Source organism: Panicum hallii, chromosome 7 (assembly GCF_002211085.1).
Source record: "Panicum hallii strain FIL2 chromosome 7, PHallii_v3.1, whole genome shotgun sequence".
In the NCBI taxonomy this organism is placed as follows: domain Eukaryota; kingdom Viridiplantae; phylum Streptophyta; class Magnoliopsida; order Poales; family Poaceae; genus Panicum; species Panicum hallii.
Window position 1 is genome coordinate 36552531 of NC_038048.1, and position 18438 is coordinate 36570968.

Sequence of the window (18438 nt, forward strand, 5' to 3'; positions counted from 1 at the left end):
CATCGGAGTGACGCAGTGGCAAGCTATTTTTTTTTCTTTTGAAAACGAAGCCACGCTGAATTAGTCAAGAAGATCCACCCAGAATCCCAGATGCAGAAAGCCAGAAACGGAGAGGTGGCAGCGGGTTTGGAGAGAGCAACGCGCAGGGATCGGCAAGAAGAAAGAGGGGCGGGCGGACGAGGCGATCCGCCGAACTCCGACGTGGGATTTGGGCGTCCGCACCAGCACCACTGGAACGCCGGTTTCTCGTGTCGTCAAAGCAGAATCCTAGAGGAACGAAACGATGGGGACGGCGTGAGGTGGCCTCCCGCTCCCGGCGCCGCGGCGGCGGCAAATTTCCTGTCACCCTCCTGCGTGTGAATCGTTGTCCGGTTTCGCAGAGACGGTGCAGCGAATCCACGCTGTCGGAGAGGCATCCCCGGCTCGGGGAATCATCCTGACTAGCGCTTCGTATCGTATGCTCCCTCTCCCCGTGCACTGCAGTGACCGGTGAGACGGGGTTACCACACACCACTGACGAGTTTTTTTCCAAGTATTCTAGGCTTTTCTTCAGCTGCGTCCCTGGGCACCGTCACTGCACACACCTCCTTGGGTAAACCTGTAGGATATTCCCAAGGTCAAACACTCGGCACACGCCACGACATCCATTCCCGAATCCAAAATCACGGTAGCACAGTGACACCCTACAATTGTCAAAAGGCGCAGTCCAGGTGTAGAAAAAGGGGAAAGAAAAGGCACGTTTGGAAAGAGCAAAGAGGCGCCGAGGAGAAAGCGGGGTGGGCGTGGGCGAGTCCGGGCCTGGGATTTAGGCGAGGCGAGGCGAGCACGCCGGGTTCCTCGTGTCGTCAAAGCGGAGTCCCACCGCAGCTAGCAGGCCTCGGCGGCGCTAGTGGAGCCGTTCCCCCGAATTCCGCGCCCCCGCGTGCTCCGCGCTTGGGGGCGATGACGGGGACGCGGGAGCTGCTCCTCGTCCTCTGCCTCCTCGGCGCCGGCATGGCCGTCGGCGACGCGCAGCCTCCGCCCTCGCCGCCGCCGGCGCCTCCGCCGCCGCCGCAGCCGACGCCGTTCGGGCGCACCATGTCGACGTTCATCACGGTTGCCATCAGCGTCTTCTTCTTCCTGCTCTTCGTCTGCGCCTACGTCAACCAGTGCCGCCTCGCGGACCCCGGCGCGCACGGGGAGGCGGCGGCGGCGGCGGCCGCGGGCGCCGGGGGGCCGTCCAGGAGGGGGAAGCGCGGGCTGGACCCCGCGGTGGTGGCCACGTTCCCCATCGTGTCCTACAGGGAGGTGGTGGCGCACAAGATCGGCAAGGGCGTGCTCGAGTGCGCCGTGTGCCTGACGGAGTTCGAGGACGACGACGACCTCCGCCTGCTGCCGCACTGCTCCCACGCCTTCCACCCGGAGTGCATCGACCCCTGGCTGCAGTCGCGGGTCACCTGCCCGCTCTGCCGCGCCAACCTAGAGAAGCCGGCTCCGGTTCCGGCAACGCCACCGGCGCCCCCGTCGCCGCAGGAGCAGCGCCAGCCCTCGCCGCCGACGGAGGCCGTGGCGATTCCGGTGCTGGACGAGGGCTCGGAGGAGGAGGACAGCGACGAGGACGACCGGAAGGAGGAGGCCATCGAGCTCGAGATGCTGCGCAGCGCGCGCCGCGCGGCGAGGATGCCGCGGTCGCACTCGACGGGCCACTCGCTCTTCGCGGCGGCGGCCGCCGCGGCGGAGGAGGGCGACCACGAGAGGTTCACGCTGCGGCTGCCGGAGCACGTGCGGGAGCAGGTGCTCCGGTCCCGCCGCCTGCGGCACGCCACCAGCCTGATCAACCTCTCCGACATGAGCTCCGAGGGCAGCTCCCGAGGCGGACGGAGCCTGGGAGGAGCAGGAGGTGGAGGAAGCTTCGGCAACGGCGGCGGCGGGAGCAGCCACGGCGGGCGCCGGTGGCAGTCGTTCCTGGCCCGGACGGTCTCGTGGGCGCGAGGCGGCGGCGACGGCTCGGTGCGGAAGGGGTGGGACGGGTCCACGAGGAGGGGAAGGGACGACGGCGAGTCCAGCAGGAAGGGCTCGGCCACGCCGCCGCCGGCGGGCCGGCCGTGACCGCCGCCTCCGCGGGACCGCGAGTGCGCTTCACTGTAAAATTCGACAAGTTTGTGGTTCTTTTTTTTCCTAATCATTTGTATTTATTTATGTTTAGGGATATTTGGCGATAGCGTGATAGCGGCCTGAATTTCGCCAACTTTTCTAGCTTTGGTTTACTTTTGCATATCGGCGAATTGTTTGGTCGGTAGGTTTCGTGGGATCGAAAATTGACAAGGAGAGTGATCGGTTCAGAGAACTGTGGAGGGTTCTCACTTCTCTTGGGTTCCCCCTACCTGCCGTTCCTTCCGTTCGGATTTCGAAGCGATAGCCTCTCTTTTTCCGGTAGGAGAATCGGCGTGAGTGGGAGCGGCACCATGCGTCAGCTTTAAGCCAGATCATTTGCGCTGCTAACCATTCTTTGGCAGGACCTTTCTCAGTAATGGGGCTGCAAATCATGCACCTATCGGCGTCCCTTTTCTTTTTGTTCCGGTTCGTGTCAATCTGACATTGAAGGATCCATGCGGGGACAGAGATAAAAAGAAAAAGAAAATTCGGGGCACAGGGTATGAAGAACGGGGAAGGTTCGTGTACTGGGAGGCGACCGGCGTAAAGAAACGGCGAAGAAATGAGAGAGGATAAGGGGGGTGCCGCCCGTCCGGCCGTCGCGCCATTTTCAAAGGCGCCGCGTCGCGTAGTGGCGACGGGCCGCGCCTGCGCTGAGCCGCTGACGAGACGGCGCCACGACCACGACAGTTGGGTCTCCTGGCAGCGGCGCCGGGATTTGTTTATTCGAAGGGGTGAGACAGGGAGCGACGAGCTCCATGTGTGGAACGAGCCGAGCGCGGCGGCGGAGCCACCTGTTCTGCTGCCCGCCGGCGAGGTGCGAGTGCCGTGGACGCATCGTTTCGAGCACAGCACAGGCAGTTCCTCGGTCACGCGTTCGTCGTGCAAAATCTTTGTTCGGGCGGCGATGGCATGGCACTAGCTGGTCTAACCCGCCACAGCGTGCTTAACTTGTGGCGCTCAAAACGGCCGTCACACCTGTGGCGGAAAAAGTGTGGCGCGCCGTGGCGGGTTAGGCGGCACTCCAAACAACCCCTAAGCCCCCCACACGGTGCGCACGAACGCCGAGGCCGAGCTGCCTTGTGGCGTGAGCTCAACTGACGGCAGGCTCGGACGGCCGCTCACGTCGGTCAGGGATGGCCCTTGGCAGGTCGACACGTTGGGGCGGATCAGCGTGATCCAGATTGCAGGCAAACACACACACAGATGCAACAATAATAGCTGCTGGTCCACCACCACCATCACCACCACCACGGACATGCCAAAGCGTACTAGGGGGCCCAATTCGGCAATTTCAAGGTCCAAACGAGACGACGAACGGAGGCACAAGCCCGTTCCTGGCATCTCAACTGGCAGTAGTTGCCGGTCTCAATGGAAGAGCTGACTTGGTGGTGCATCGCCTCGCCAAGCCGTCAGCCAGCCAGTTCCGTGCAGGGCTAGGATACCTCTGTAGCTCTCTCTGTGACGCGCGAGCCGCCTTGCCGTTGCAGCGGAAGCGGAAGCAGACGGTACTGATCCGCCGGACTGCGCGGTGACGCATACTAGCTGTGATCAGGGAACGGAGGAGCCGTCCACGAGTGCAAGAACTGGCAACCGAGCGCCAGCGGCGGACTCGCTTACGCTGGCCAGAAGAGAGACAATTGAGACCTTGAGAGCCATGTGCACCGGCTCTGAGGCGATCGCAAACGTGCAATACTCAGCTGCTCTAGGCGTGCGTTTGGTTTGAGGGTTGAAGTGGTTAGGATGGGTCTGATCCAGATGAACCCGCGTTTTGTTGTAAATACGTGTGGGTTGTTTATCCCTAAGAGAAATATACCTCTCAGATGCGGGTCGAGATGATCCCCGCATCGGAGGGACCAACTCAACCCACTTTAACCCTGTTATGTGCCGTCTCGCGTCTGTCCTCAAGGGCATGGGTGAGGCCGAGCTCGCGGGCGGAAATACGCCGCGGCCAGCGCAAGGAGCGGGTGGAGGCGCGGGCAAGCGTGCTGGCGTGGGGCCGGGCGGAGGCCGAGGCACGCCGCAGCCGGCTCAGGGGGAGTGCGGAGGCACGCCGCGGGGCCGAGGCACGGGGTTGGGCGGAGCTCACCGGCGCTGGCGGGAAGAGGCGTAGCGGCGGACGTCGCGGCCGATGCTGCGCGGGAAGAGGCATGGGGGCGGACCTCGGCGGTGTAGTGTCTCGGTGGAGGAGCGAAGCGACGCGAGGCGAGGCGGAAAAGCGGGGACCGCGGCGGAGACAGGGGAGGGCGGCTCCGCGAGCGGCAGCGCGGCTAGCAGCCCGCCTGCGCGGGGCGGCGTGGCCAGCAGAAGCGCGCGAGGGCTGCCGCGGCTTGCCCGGGAGGAGGAGCGCGCGGCGGAGCTCACGAGCGGCAGCGCGGCCAGCACCTTCGAGGTGGCGCGCGGCCGATAGGGGCGAGCGCGCGCGAGGCAGGGGCGGCGAGGAGCAGGGAGCTCAAGCGGCTCTAGGAAGGAGATGAGCACATGAAAAAAAGATGACATGCGGGGCCCGTCCATGGATGTTGCTAACATGTGAAATACACATGCATTTCATCCCTATAAATCTCTCCAACCAAATAAAGAATTTGGTTGGACCCATCACTCTAACTAAACACATGTGGGTTGAACCCGGGTTAAACCCAACCCAAAAATAGGAATGGATCTAGCCTATCTCCAAACCAAACACATGCTAATATATCTGCTACCGTGAGCATCCTTTGAAAAGGAGTGTTTGGTTTTTTTTCCGGATAATAATGTATTTTTTAAAACACAGTACAAACATGAGGCAATCCGAGCTTATTATGCAGGCAGACAAAAAGCTTAGTCTAGACTAGCTTAGGTCGTTAGACTTAGGACAGTGCAGGCTCCTAGTCCTAATCACATCCTAAAGTGAATTGCACAATTGATTTAGGAGACCGCCGCTCCCACAAAAGCAAAACATGCACAAGAGCGTCTCCAATCGTGGAGTGAATCGCTATCTATAACGAACACGTACGTCAATTATAGCATTTCATCTAAATTCATTATAGGATTCCATCCGTTTAAATTATGGTTTGCTCTTTGATCCGTGAAAGTCTCAGCTCTTAACCTTGAGTTAATTGGTCGTACGAGGGTTACATTGCGTCTCTTCTGTCCCTCTGCTCTCTTTCTTGTTGTACTCTTGCATTGTGCTTGCAACTTCTGTTGTATTCCAGTGGTGTTTTTTGTTGCGCTAGGTTGCAACCTTGGTGCTGTGTAATCCGTGGTTTGCTATATTTTTTAATGACATATTCAGAATAGCATCTTGCCTCAGGTTGCAGATTTTAGTGTGTCAACCTAATGACCCGCTGCCCAAAACACAAAATATAGGGTGCGTTTGGTTGCATGTATAAGGGCCAACCAGGCCCCAGTAGGCCAGCCTCCCACTGTTTGGTTGCCTCAACAGATAAGGTAGTCTGACCCGTCATATGCAAATCGTGGGTCCTGGCCTGGCTTCGGGGGAACGTGGGGAAATGTCGCATTGGCGGAGCCTGGCTCCATCTTGCAAGCCGTACGTGGAGGTGCACGGGCTGACTTGGCTCCGCGGGTGCAGGCCGGAGGCCCGGCCGCCACCGCATGTAAGCGGGATTCGACACTAGGTTACCGGTGCCTTCTACTGTTCACTCCTCTTGCGGCTGCGGCTCTCTCGTCCGCTTTCTCCCGCGGAGTCCTCCGCTCTCTCGTCGCCGCGTGCTCCGAGGTTTCCTGCGGTAATATTTGGATCCTCCGTCCCCACATCTCTATCTCGAGGAGCCCCTCTCTTTGCCCTTGTTTGTTGTGTTTATCTTCGCTTTTCCCTTGTTTTTCTTGGACAGAAGCATTGTATACTTTCGTGTATCTACCTTGGTCATTTGTAGATCTGTTTGATGTGCGGATCTGTGCATTGCCTTGCGTTTTCGACATGTTATCCATATTATTGTTCTCCGCATGTGGAAATGGAGATGCAACCTTTATTTATCTGAGTTCTTGGTAGTGGTATGTGATGATTGATGGCACTGGGAGGTGAATCCATGTGATGTTGCAGCCGTGCCACTCCTTAGCACCATTAGATGCATTATTTCAGTTCAAGCACCACTACTTGGCTTCATTTGTTTTCTTATTCGTTTGGCTTCATTTGTTTTCTTATTCGTTTTATTTGTTGTCGTGTTTTAGTCATGGACCCTGCTGAATTACGTCTGGAGATGATCTGTAAGGAAGCTGCAGTTGTAGTTGTTGTTTGTACATGGATGTTGGTTAGGCTGAGGAGTCGTTCCCGGCCCTCAATAACCTATGGCCCCATCTCTGCTAGAGAAGAGCAACGCCAAAACAACTTGAGCTTCATCTACCACTCTTATGATGCCCAATGTGTTGAATTACTGAGAATGGCAAGGGCACCATTCTTCTAGTTGTGTGATTTGTTTAGAAACCGTGAATTATTGAAGCATACAATCCACCGTAACATTGAGGAGTAGGTAGCCATGTTCCTTCATGTAGTTGGCCATAACCAACATTTCTCTTGCATCAAAATGACCTTTAGGAGGCCACTGAGACCATCAGTAGGCACTTTCAGGAAGTCTCGTGTATACAGTTGGAGAACTCAGAAATGAAATGATAGTTGCACCATCAACTGTTGTACCTGCCAAAATCCAAAACAGTCGCAGATGGTACCCCTTTTTCAAGGTTAGGTGCCTACAAACTCACTAATACTATCACATTGTTACCTGTCAATTAAATCTGACTTGCCTATATAGATGTAGGATTGTGTGGGTGCTATTGATGGCACCCATGTTCTGGCTAGAGTTCCTGAGAAGCATAGGGCTGCTTTTCTTGGGAGGAAGCACACAACCACATAGAATGTTCTAGCTGCAGTACAATTTGATCTAAGGATCACATTTGTTTTGGCTGGCTAGGAGGGCTCTGCACATGATGCCCTAATGTTGTCAGATGCCCTGCAAAGGTTTGATGGGCTTAGGGTTCCACAAGGTAATAAAACAGTATATTGAACTGAAATATGGTGAAACTTATATTTTTTAGGAGCTGATACAAGTTATCTCACCTTTGGTAGGCAAATTCTACTTGGTAGATGCTGGGTATGCCTGCAGACCTCGATTCCTACCACCCTACAGAGCTACTAGGTACCACATGAGGAGTATGGAACTAGATCTCCACGGAATCCTAGGGAGCTCTTCAACCTAAAGCATTTAAATTATGGTCTAAATTATGTTTTTTAGGAACTAGATCTCTGGTTTAAATTATAATCTATGGAACCACTCTTTCAGTTTCCAATGTACTTGAACACGAAGATAAATGATATGTCATCTGAGTTCTTAAAATGCAATGTCACAGCACAAGCAAACTTAACCAGAAGCATAGATCATCTTGTCATTTTGCAGAAGCACAACAACCATGTTAATCCATCTGCTGGTTGGCATACACGGAACATCAGGTTTTTCTGACCTAGCCAAGTTCACATCATTGCCAGCTCCAACTAAATTAACCCATATCCCATGAACTACACTATTACACAGAAACCCACTGAGGTAATAACACATCCACTCCTAAAGCCCTGAACTAGCCAGCATCAGACAACAGCAAAATGAACATCAACTTCCCTACTTTCATTTCATCCTGAGGACAACACCAAACAGCATGGCCACTAGAGTTCCAATCAGGCAAACTGTCGGTGTTTTTACCGTCGGCCTACCTAGGAATACCCTAAGATAAGTGATTATTTGGTGAGGAATCGCCGGATCTGGAACTTGAAGGTGAAACGCAAGGACACAAGATACAAATTTAGATAGGTTCGGGCCGCTAGAGTAGCATAATACCCTACGTCCTATTTTGGGGTGTTGTATATTGCGCCCTGCAATTAGGTGTTGAGTTGCCTGTTGACTGCTCTTTGTTGGTTCTCTCTGTTGGTTCTCTACCTATCTAGGTATCCCTACCCTCCTTTATATATCCCAGGGGACGGGATTCCTAGTAGGATTACAAGGTAGGAGTCCTAGTAGAATTATAAGGTAGGAGTCCTAATAGGATTACAGTGGAATCCTAGTAGTAATCTGACTTCTTTTTCCTCACGGGTAGCTTCCTTGCGGTATCCAGGGGATCTATCCCTGACAAGCCCCCGAGCACTTCATAGCCGAGTACTTCAAGCATTTTGAGTACTTCTGAAGTAGTCTTCGATTTCTTCTGAAACTCCATCTTGAAGGTCTTCTTTGAATACTTTCTTGGTTGCATCGAGGCTATGAGGTGCTCATGCCCCGAATACCTTCAAGTCTTCTTTTGTATGGGGTGCGATGGAAAATCGCACTCCAAATGGAGTAGGCCCTGAGCCTTAGGTTGAATCGAAGAATCAAGCTAAGGATTAAATTATACTTGAATCTTCTTTTCTTATCCTTCAAGTACATTTGAAAAATAAATAGTCGATGACACGTATCCTGCAGTCCCCGAGCCTTGAATCCAAAACCCTTAGGTTCGGAAAAAGGATCCAAGAATCGTGGCATTGGTGTTACTCTGAAATCTCGAGAAAAACTCTTCGCTTTCTGCACAGTGAAATTGAGCCTTCCGCTAGTTTATTTAACCTCGCAGTGACTTAGTGTTTCTTCTGCACTCTCAGTCTTCATATGAGTCATTTTCGAGTAGTTTTGCGGCATCCAGCCCCCGAGCTTACGAGCCAGGAGAGCCGAAGGAGCCATGTTGAGTAGTGTGCATCGCCCAGCCCCCGAGTCTGGGAACTAGCGGAACTGTGATGGCACGCCGTGCTGCCTGGAGGGTTGTTGCCGAAGTTTGATCTAAAAAAATACAATGCATACATTATGTAGCATAATGCGAAGATACCGAGTAGTACTCAGTAATAATGTGAAGACACCAAAATTTATTTGGTATAAAAATTGATGTGTCGAGCTCTTTTTTAGGCCATTTAAATCTCTCGAGTAGTCCACCCTTTACGTTCACCCGGTCCCAGTTTAGCCTTCGCCCATAGTATGTACAAGTCGCTTAGGTCTCTTGCCTGCTCATACAGGACGGGTTGCTTAGGTCATGACTGGAGACTCGAGGTTTCACGGATTAAGGCATTTATTACTCGAGTAGATTAGCGACCGTTAAGAGGAGACAACAAGTAGAAAGTAGTCGTCATACGACAAAGAGGATGCACAGTGCGCAAAAGTAGTCGACAAAGTGTAGCTCTGGAGGGTTTCAATGCCCATCGAGAGTCGTACACGGATAAGTAGTCGGCGAAGTGTAGCTCTGGAGGGTTTCATGCCCATCGAGAGATATACACGGATAAGTAGTCGGCGAAGTGTAGTTCTGGAGAGTTTCAATGCCCGTCGAGAGACGTACACAGAAAGGTAGCCGATCTTTTGAAGAACAAGTCGGAAAAGGTATAAGTCACTTAGCTTGATTAGTGGACGAATGTCGACGAAGCCGTGGAGCTCATTGATGGAGCTGCGACGGTTTGTTGATGAAGCTCGACTAGTCGGAGTCAATTCCGACTAGTTTTCAAGTCGAGACGAGTAGCTGATGTAGTCGTCGGCGGGCCGCCGATCATCCTCGCGAAGTCGAAGTAGTCGAACTCGTCGCTGCTGCGCGCGAACATTGCGGCACAAGCCGAAGTTGAACCGGGTCGTCAAGGTCGGCGGCCGCGGTGCATCGACGTTGTAGCGCGAGATGAAGTCGAGCAGAGTAGTCGAGGTCGATGTAGCTCTTCGCTGAAGGATCCGATCTCGAACTCGATGAATCTATCCGCCGATGCATATGTACGAAGTAGCAATCCGCCACCTTGAGTGGATTGATGTTGATTAAGAGGTCCTTCAAATTCGCCCAATGATCGCAACGATTGGCCCCACGGTGGGCGCCAGCTGTCGGTGTTTTTACCGTCGGCCTACCTAGGGATACCCTAAGGTAGGTGATTATTTGGTGAGGGATCACTGGATCTAGAACTTGCAGGTGAACGCAAGGACACAAGACACAAATTTAGACAGGTTCCCGGCCGCTAGAGTAGCGTAATACCCTACGTCCCATTTTGGGGTGTTGTATATTGCGCCCTGCGCCTGGGTGTTGAGTTTCCTGTTGGCTGCTCTTTGTTGGTTATCTCTGTTGGTCCTCTACCTATCTAGGTATCCCTGCCCTCCTTTATATATCCCAGGGGATGGGGTTCCTAGTAGGATTACAAGGTAGGAGTCCTAATAGGATTATAAGGTATGAGTACTAATAGGATTACAGTGGAATTCTAGTAGGAATCAGACTTCTTTTTCCTCATGGGTAGCTTCCTTGCGTTACCCAGAGGATCTATCCCTGACACAAACTACAACTATCCAAACCCTCTTCTTCTCCTCTAGTTCATTCTTGACAATTGATTGAAGGGTGCTGCAGCATGATTGTGAGAACCTCCACCTAGCTCTTAGTTGATCTTTCTCCATAATCAGCTCGTGCCTCTCTATTTCCCATACTTCCTTCTCAGCTTCTAGGGCCTCCTTTTGTTCTTTGACCTCATTCTTCAGTGCCTCCTTTGCCATCTTGTCCACCATGTTGCAGTCAGCCTTCTCCATGAATTGGCCAACCATGTCCGACAGTGTGAGGATCACCTGTTGTGCCCTTGTTGACCATTCTTCTTCAACCCATAGCACAAAGTCACACCTCTTGGACTTGCCCTGATCATGACAGAAGAGCATTACACTTTCTAGCAGTTGCAATCAACGAACTTAGTCGAGCAATTCGAAGAGCAAACCTCCAGATTGCATCCCAGGTAGCGCCTCCTAGTGTGTTTGCCTTCCCATTCGAAGAGGCGACGGGGATGCAGACCATGGCGGCAAAGCACCAAGGATTCATTAACAACACCCCCAGTAGAATCCTCCATCCTTCAGGTACAGAACTCAATGACAATGCCTATCAAAGATTCGGACTTTACACCAAATCCATTGAGTCCTTAAACAAAACAAACTCTATGAAATAGAGATACTAGTATTCTTCGAAGTACTAGAATCTGACCCAATTTGTACTGCATGATTTACAAATAACTAACACAATTAAAGCATGAAAGAATGAAAACATTGAATTAGCTTTGCTTAGGCCAATCTTACCGGAGTGTTTGGTCTCGACTTGTTTGGGGATGAGTTGTTGCTTGCAGAGTTGCCGGAATCCGCCCCACACGCGGAAGAGCCCCCACAAGCAGATCCAACGTGCTGGCCCGTTGACCTCCTAGAAGGAGAACCACCGGCCGCAGACCTTCTGAAAGCATCTAGGCCCCTAATTCAAGTTTTGGTAATTAATGACAACGGTTTGTGGATTAACAATTTCTTTTGAGATAATGAGTATAGGTTGATCCAAGGATGAAAGAGATTTAATTGTGAACGTGTGGAGTTTTGGAGACGATGAGCAAAGCTCGGGCTCAAGGCAAAGGTATAAAATAGAGTTCTTTGAATTTTACCGGTCACAAGGCGTTTAGTGGATGAAAAGTGACCGGATTTGTTGAATAGATAGCCGTACTATCAAGAGGGGTCATGTACTCGTGCTTGACGGGTCTTTAGTGCCATTTTGCTCAAAATGTCTAGGTGCATGCATGAGGGCTAACGACGCTTTGTCAAGTTTTGAAAAAGAACAAGTTAGAGAGCTGACTGCTCAAGCGCGGACGGTCCGCTCCATGCGCGCGGACGGTCCGCTACCGTTACAGAAGGTCTGGTGGAAATTTCATGTGGCTGGCGGACAGTCCGGCCCACTTGGGCGAACGGTCCGCCACTCTAACTCTCTTTGTTCCAGGAAGGGTGTTCTCTGGTCGGGCTTATGATCTGCTCTGCGGACGGTCCGTCCCTGGGGCGCGGACGGTCCGCAGGCTATTTGATAATTTGAACCAGAGACATTGCTGTCTCTGCTTGGTTTCAAGGATGGACTGCGGACGGTCCGCTCCTTTGGAGCGGACGGTCCGCTGGTTAATTTCAATATTGTACCAGAGACTGTTCGTCTCTGGTGTTGTGGAACTCTTAACTGCGAACGGTCCGCCTCTGGGGCCCTGGCGTATAGCGGCGGACGGTCCGGTTTTTGAATCACGGACGGTCCGCTATCTCTCTGAAAAGAGTGTAACGGCTAATTTTTGATGGGATGTCTATATATACCCAATGCCCAGCCATTCGGTCTCTCTCTTGGCCATTTGGACTGCATACTTGACACAATAGAGCTAAGATATCCCTCTCTCACACACACTTGCTTAGGATTTGCATTTTTGAGAGTGTGAGTGCTTCCTAGTGCATTGCATCAAGAGGTTGAGCTTTGTGGCACTAGGGAACCTTCAAGCAAGGATCATCGGCTTGTTACTTTTGGGAGTTGCCGCTCCCTAGACGGCTTGGAGAAGGTGATTTCGTGGAGCTTCTTGAAGGAGATTGTTGAGGAGCCCCGATTTCGGTTGTGAGAGGTCTTGTGCTCACCTTACCGGAGTGGTGAAGAGCAACTCTAGTGGAATCGAGGTGTGGAGCGGTTCCTTGGTTCAAGCCGGCTCAAGATCAAGAGGTTCTTGATAGAGGAGCGGTTGATTCTTGGAATCCACCTCAATGTGGATTAGGGGTGACCGGCAAGTCATCGACACCACGGGATAAATTTGTGTGTCAAGCTTGGTTATCGTTCTTGCTCACTTTAATTGTTATTTTATTTTGAGCAATTTACTCTACTAGAGCTTGATTTGTATCTTGTCACCCTAGGTTGCAAACTCTTCTAGAGGTAGTAGTAGCATGACATAGGGCTTTCTTTTGTTACTAATTAAATTTCTCTAGTGTTGTTGGTTTTAGTTTTTAAACCGCCTATTCACCCCCCCTCTAGTCGGTGTTCTTGATCCTACACCTTCCTCCGGCCCCGTCTGAGGCCATGCTTGATGCCCTCCCCGCGCCTGTCGTCCTCCACCTGCGCCGCTGGTAGAAGGCGCAACGGGGGCACGGGTTTACCGAGCAGCACTCGAAGGGGTCCGTTTGCTCCGCCGTCAGCGCCGGCGAACTGACCTCCTCCAAACTTGAGGTAGTAGGGGACCGGGGAACAGAGGAGGAGGAAGGCCGGCGCACCCAGGTCCAGCCATCCTCACGGCGGCGGAACGCTGGGTTCCGTCGAGGGAGCAGAGGCGAGAGAGCGGCAGCGGAGCGGGCAAGGAAGACGAGCGAGCGGCGGTGAATGGAAGGAGAATGACTGCTGGGGTTTGGGCCAGCGTATTGAATGAAACAAGCCGGTAACCTCACATATGCGGGCCGCGAGGTGAGCCCACCAGCTAGGCCAAGGAGAACCAAACAACAGCACCCCATCTCCACCAATGCAAGCCATCCATTAGCCTAGTCAACCAAACAAAAACTGACCTGGGCCAGCATTGCCTAGGCACCAAACCAAACACCCTTACCTAGCCCGAGTTACATAGGCTTGGGCTGCCCAGCCTACAAAATTTAGCCAGGCTGGCCAAGCCCAGCAACCAAACGCACCCATAGTGTATATACCCTTTGGGCCAATCCAGTAAATATTAGTGTAAAATAGGTTTAATTATAGGTAATGACTTGTTATCGGCCGCCCGTACGCTCGGCCTATTGCATGGTCGCGGGCCCGCGGCGCCGCTCACCCCTTCCCCCAGCACGCGGGCATCATTCTTATCCGTTCTCTCCTTTCTATCTTCCATTTCCTCCCCCGCACGAGACCAACAATCCATCCTCCTCCCGCCCTGCCCCATCCAGCCACCTCCTTCGCCGTCGCTGCCTCCACTCTCCATCCCCTGTCGCAGCCTCCTCCCCCTCCTCCCGTACTCCACGCCACAGTCTCCTCCCCTCCTCCCCCTGCCTCCTCCCTCCGCGACAGCCTTCTCCCCTCCCCCACCTCTCCCCGCTGCCCCTCCCCTGCCGCGCGGCGCGCGGGGCCACGGCGGTGCCTAGGGACGTAGACGCGGCGGCGCGGGGGATGGGGCCGCAGGTGGCGTGCGGGCCCTCCCCTCCCCTACTGCATGCGGCGTGTGAGGCCACAGCGGCGTCGGGATACGGATGCGGGCAGAGCGGCAGGGGTGTAGCAGCGCGGCGCCTGCGATGCGCTGCGTGCAGAGCAGCACGGGCGAGGCGGGGTGGAGCGGGCACAAGCGGAGCGGGGGCGAGCGCGCGGCGCCGTGGGCGGAGCGGTGGTTGGAGGAGGGAACTGGGAAGGACAAATCCATATAGGCGAGTTCATGTGTCACGCACCCTCCCAAATCCTTTGCGTCCGCGGTGCTCGTTTGGGATTTTGACGTCGATATTTGCATTTGGATTTCAGCGAGTGTTCTCGGCGGGGGAGCGGGGGAGAGGGAGTGGAAGCACAGATTCAGGAACTTGGGGGTGGTAGGGGCGATTTCACGACACGCGCATCCCTAATCCTCTGCATTGGGTCATCGTCATAAGCATTTCTGTACTCTGCAATAGGCATTTTGTCGAATAGTAGAAACATTTTCAGTACTTTTCTATAGGCAATGTACCAATTACTAGAAGCGTTTCAGCACTTTTCCAGTAAGCAACTTAGTGCATTTATCGAGGCAATAATAGTTAAGAACATGGCAAACTCGGTGTATTTATCCAGGAAATTCTTTTTGATTTTTCAGATATGCAACTCAATAAATTCAGGCAACAATGTGTTAACAACTAGGTAGAATAATGAAAGTGTTTCGGCAATTTTTGTCTCTCATGCCACGGTATTTTTCCACTTCTACAAGTTCTCTAATCAAATCATTGTTTCGTTGGTATCCAGCAGGAAAGGAGGAAGGACCGGGGGAGAGAACAAGACATGCAGATTTTCTGAAGCAATCTCTATTGACGTGGCTGTCGCCTCCATTTTTCGGCAGCGCACCGGAATCTTACGTGGTTCTATTTTTTTTTTTTGCAGTTCTACTTTCCTTTTATTTTCTTTGGGTCTATGGCGGCGGCGGTGGAGGCCAGATCTGGGCAATTTTCAGCGGGGGAAGAGGAGCATGCTGGAGGATTCGGGGCGCGCAAGTTAGGTGGGGTCCGGAAATAGGGTGTGTAGGATGGCAGTTTCAATTTTTTACTAAAAATAGTAAAGCTGTGCGGAGGGTTGTTTTTACGGCCAGCCATAAGTTAGCCGGCTATGGATCGGTGGGTTACCCAAATGTACTTCGCTTTCCTTATCCCGTCATCCCGTCGTCCGCCATATTCAGTCTCCATCTTCCTCCGTTTGCTAGTCGCTACCTCCCTTCTGATCTCGTCACCTCCCGTAGTCCCGTTGCTACGTACTGCCGCAAGCAAGAACAGAGGAGGGGAAAGCTCACGTGTTGCTGCTTGCAAGTGTGAAGAAACGAGAAGGAAGATTTGGTTGCAAATCCATCACTGCTGACAACGGCCGCCTCAACATCTGCTTCGCAGACGCGAAGCCGTGCGGCGGCGTTTTCTTGGTAGCGAGGTCGGATTACACAGCAGCAAGGCTTTCTTGGTCAAGATGACGCGCGAATGCAAGGGTGAATAATTTGTGTGTAACTGGGCTGTGTGGCTCAAATGGGCGAACACATGCGCGCGTTGCAAGTTCAAGCGGCCGGACTGCAGGGAAAGGAAGGGGCTGGACCGCTGTGGAGGAGGACGCATCAACAAGGAATCAGGCTCGTGACTGAGCTGAGATGCGAGAGAGATTAGGCGGCCGACCAGCTGATCCGCCGAGAAGAACAGGCCAAGTGCCATGGCCTTGCGGTCCTGCGGATCTTGCAAATCCGTTGTGCGATCTGACGATGTCCGATCCCAACGTGTGTCAGGAACTTCTGAGTAGTTGCCAGGCTGCCAGCTGCCGCAGTACAGTACAGAACTGGTGGCTGGGGTTGGGGCTCCGGGGCACAAACAAGATAGTGGAGTCAAACCTATCTATGAATGCGACGTCACGACAGTAGATCACGGCCCGTACTTTCAGGAGAGATCAAAATGCAAGTACTGTCAAGGATGTTTCTGATGTAGGAAGAGTGATGGAGAACGATCAGGACTAATCCAGCGGTGGAGATGCATTTCTTCATGCGATTCAGGACAGACCAACGTCGTCGCCCAGTTCCAATGCTGACCGCACAAGGGTCCCCTGAAAACAAAGATGGAGCCGACAGAATGCCGCGCCTCCTGCCTACACAAGAGGATCTCAAACATTTATATAAAGGAGATTCGTGAACAAGCGTGCTTGTTTAGGGTTAACCTCTTTATATTTAATTTCTCTCGAAGCAGAACAGGACAGGAATCAGATCATCACCAAAGACGATTCCTGAATCCATACCGCAGAGAAGAACAGAGCTGTACAGTATTATAGGGACAATCTCTCGATTGCAAACTTCCATTCGCCGTATTCGGCTTTTACCCGTAACCTCGGTTTCGAGATCATAAGTTTTAGAAGTATAATAATACAGATCGCGCCGTGGATCACCGACAGGAGCAACATTATTAGCGGCGGGCAAAATTTCAGCTCGGGGATCTCTGCGCCGTGGCTCACAGCGGCAGCACCGAGCTCCGAGCACGCGAATGCAGCGAGAAGAACGACCTGGGGACGCCGCCGGCAGCCGGCCTGTCGGTGCTGAGGTTGCTCCGATGTCCGGAGCCCGACGCCTTCACGCAGGACCGCTTCCGCCTGCCACCGATCTGCTCCTCTTCAGGAGCTGCCTCCGGCAAACGCTCCAGTGCCGCGGGGTCTGCCTCTGCCGCGGTTGACGCTATGGACGCGTCCATGGACGCCGCGCGCCGCACGTTGCGAGGCGGCGGACAGAACAGCTGCTGTTGAGGCGGCGGCGGCGGCGGCTCCGGCGAGCTGTGTTGTCCTTGCTGGTCCTCTTGTGCGGGTGAAGCTGCTGCTTCTTGGTGGTCGCTCTCCTCCTGTCCGTGATCCGGGACTGCGTCGCTCGCGGCAGCCGCTTGTTGCTCGGCTTCGACGTTGGCGTTCGCATCTGGATCAGCTGGCGGGTTGGAGCTGGTCTCCGCTTCTCCTCCTCCGCTGTCCCCGGCGCCCGCTGTGACGGCGGGGTCGAGCACGTCGGAGCGGCAGAGCGGGCAGTTGACGTGGGCGCGGAGCCAGGTGTCGATGCAGGGGACGTGGAACGCGTGGCCGCACTTGGGCAGCAGGCGCACGAGCTCGCCGTCCTGGAACTCGCCGAGACAGACGGAGCAATCGACCGCGCCCAGGAGCCCCGCCCCGGCGCGGTACGGCGTCGCGGCGATGGAGTTGATCGCCGCCTCGTCCAGCCCCACGGTCCGGATGTACCAGACGTGGTGCACCACCCCGCCCCCGCCGCCGTCCTCGGGGTCGCCGCCGCCGTTCCCCGCGCCCGGCGGCGGCGGCGGGGCGGCGTGCGCGAGGAGCGCCTGCCGCCGTCGTCGCACCTGCCGGCGCCGCACGGCGACCGAGACGCCGAGCAGGATCAGCGAGACGAAGGCGATGACCCCCGCGGCGATGAGCACGTACCTGACGTAGTGCCACCGGTGGTCGCCGCCGAAGCTGACGCCGGGCGGCGGGGGCCCGTACCCATGCATCCCTCCTCCCTGGTTCCTCCTGCCGCTGTGCGCGGGGGGAGGCGACGGCGGGGAGGCGACCGAGGGGCACGTTGGGACCGGAGAGGACGCCGGCGCCGGGGAAGGGGCCGGGCCGGCGTAAGGGGTGCTGGGGACCGTCGGAGCCGGCGCGCAGCCGTACCCGTCGTCGCAGTCCCCGGCGCCCGAGCCGGAGTACGGGAGGAGGGCCCGGCGGTGAGGCCTCATCGCCGGGGATCGGTCGCCGTCAGATCGGCCGCGGCATCTGCGTCGCCCGCGGGCGCTGCTGGTGGAGGCGGAGACCCGGCTGGCTGGCTGGGGAGGGAGGGGAAAGTGCTCGGAAGGTCCGCGGGAATGCGTGCGGGGCTCGGTTTCTTTACGCGAGTGCGCGGACGGGGACGGCACGGCGGGTCCGGTGCGTGGACTAGGGGAGGCTGGCCGCCCGCTGTGCCCGGGCGGCCGCGGGGGCCGGGAGCTCTGGTTGGTGTTGGTGGCCGACTTGGACTGGGCGCGTGGAAAAACCGCACACCCCCCCCCCCCCCCCTCCCCCCCCCGGCGGCAGCCAATGGCCTGTCACTGTTGGCAATTGGCAGGAGTATAAGCTTTTTTCCCCCTTCGTGGATAACCTTGCTTTCACTCTCCGCTTAATCTTCTTTGACTCGGTGAGCTCGGGGGTAGACCCGACGGGACGGTGACTGGAAGGGTGGCGCTGGCCTGGCCGGGCATGTCAGCGACGTGATGGCGTTCGTCACCTCGTCGGACCTTTGCCCCTTGACGGCTTCAAAGCACCGGTAAGCCTGGCCTGGCCAAGTTGTGTGGCCATCCAAACCCCAAAAGC

General features: G+C 54.8%; 2 protein-coding genes across 4 annotated transcripts; one reads left to right on the forward strand and one right to left on the reverse strand.

Moving 5' to 3' along the window:
* The first annotated feature begins 623 nt into the window (after positions 1-623).
* Positions 624-2379, forward strand: LOC112899039 (E3 ubiquitin-protein ligase ATL6-like). 3 transcript variants are annotated; one of them, XR_003229967.1, is made up of 2 exons: positions 624-2190; positions 2238-2379. XR_003229967.1 is itself a non-coding variant. In XM_025967367.1 (1 exon), exon 1 carries the CDS (start codon positions 943-945, stop codon positions 2086-2088), a length of 1146 nt encoding a protein of 381 aa, XP_025823152.1. In that variant the 5' UTR covers positions 624-942; the 3' UTR covers positions 2089-2347. The 3 variants fall into 3 exon arrangements, 1 of the variants encoding a protein (XP_025823152.1); XR_003229968.1 differs by having other exon boundaries at positions 624-2195; positions 2243-2368; XM_025967367.1 differs by having other exon boundaries at positions 624-2347.
* Positions 2380-16386: 14007 nt separating this feature from the next.
* LOC112898778 (RING-H2 finger protein ATL52-like) lies at positions 16387-18069 on the reverse strand. The gene has a single exon (XM_025967067.1). The coding sequence runs from the start codon at positions 17826-17828 to the stop codon at positions 16569-16571; it is 1260 nt and encodes a 419-aa protein (XP_025822852.1). The 5' UTR covers positions 17829-18069; the 3' UTR covers positions 16387-16568.
* Positions 18070-18438: the final 369 nt, after the last annotated feature.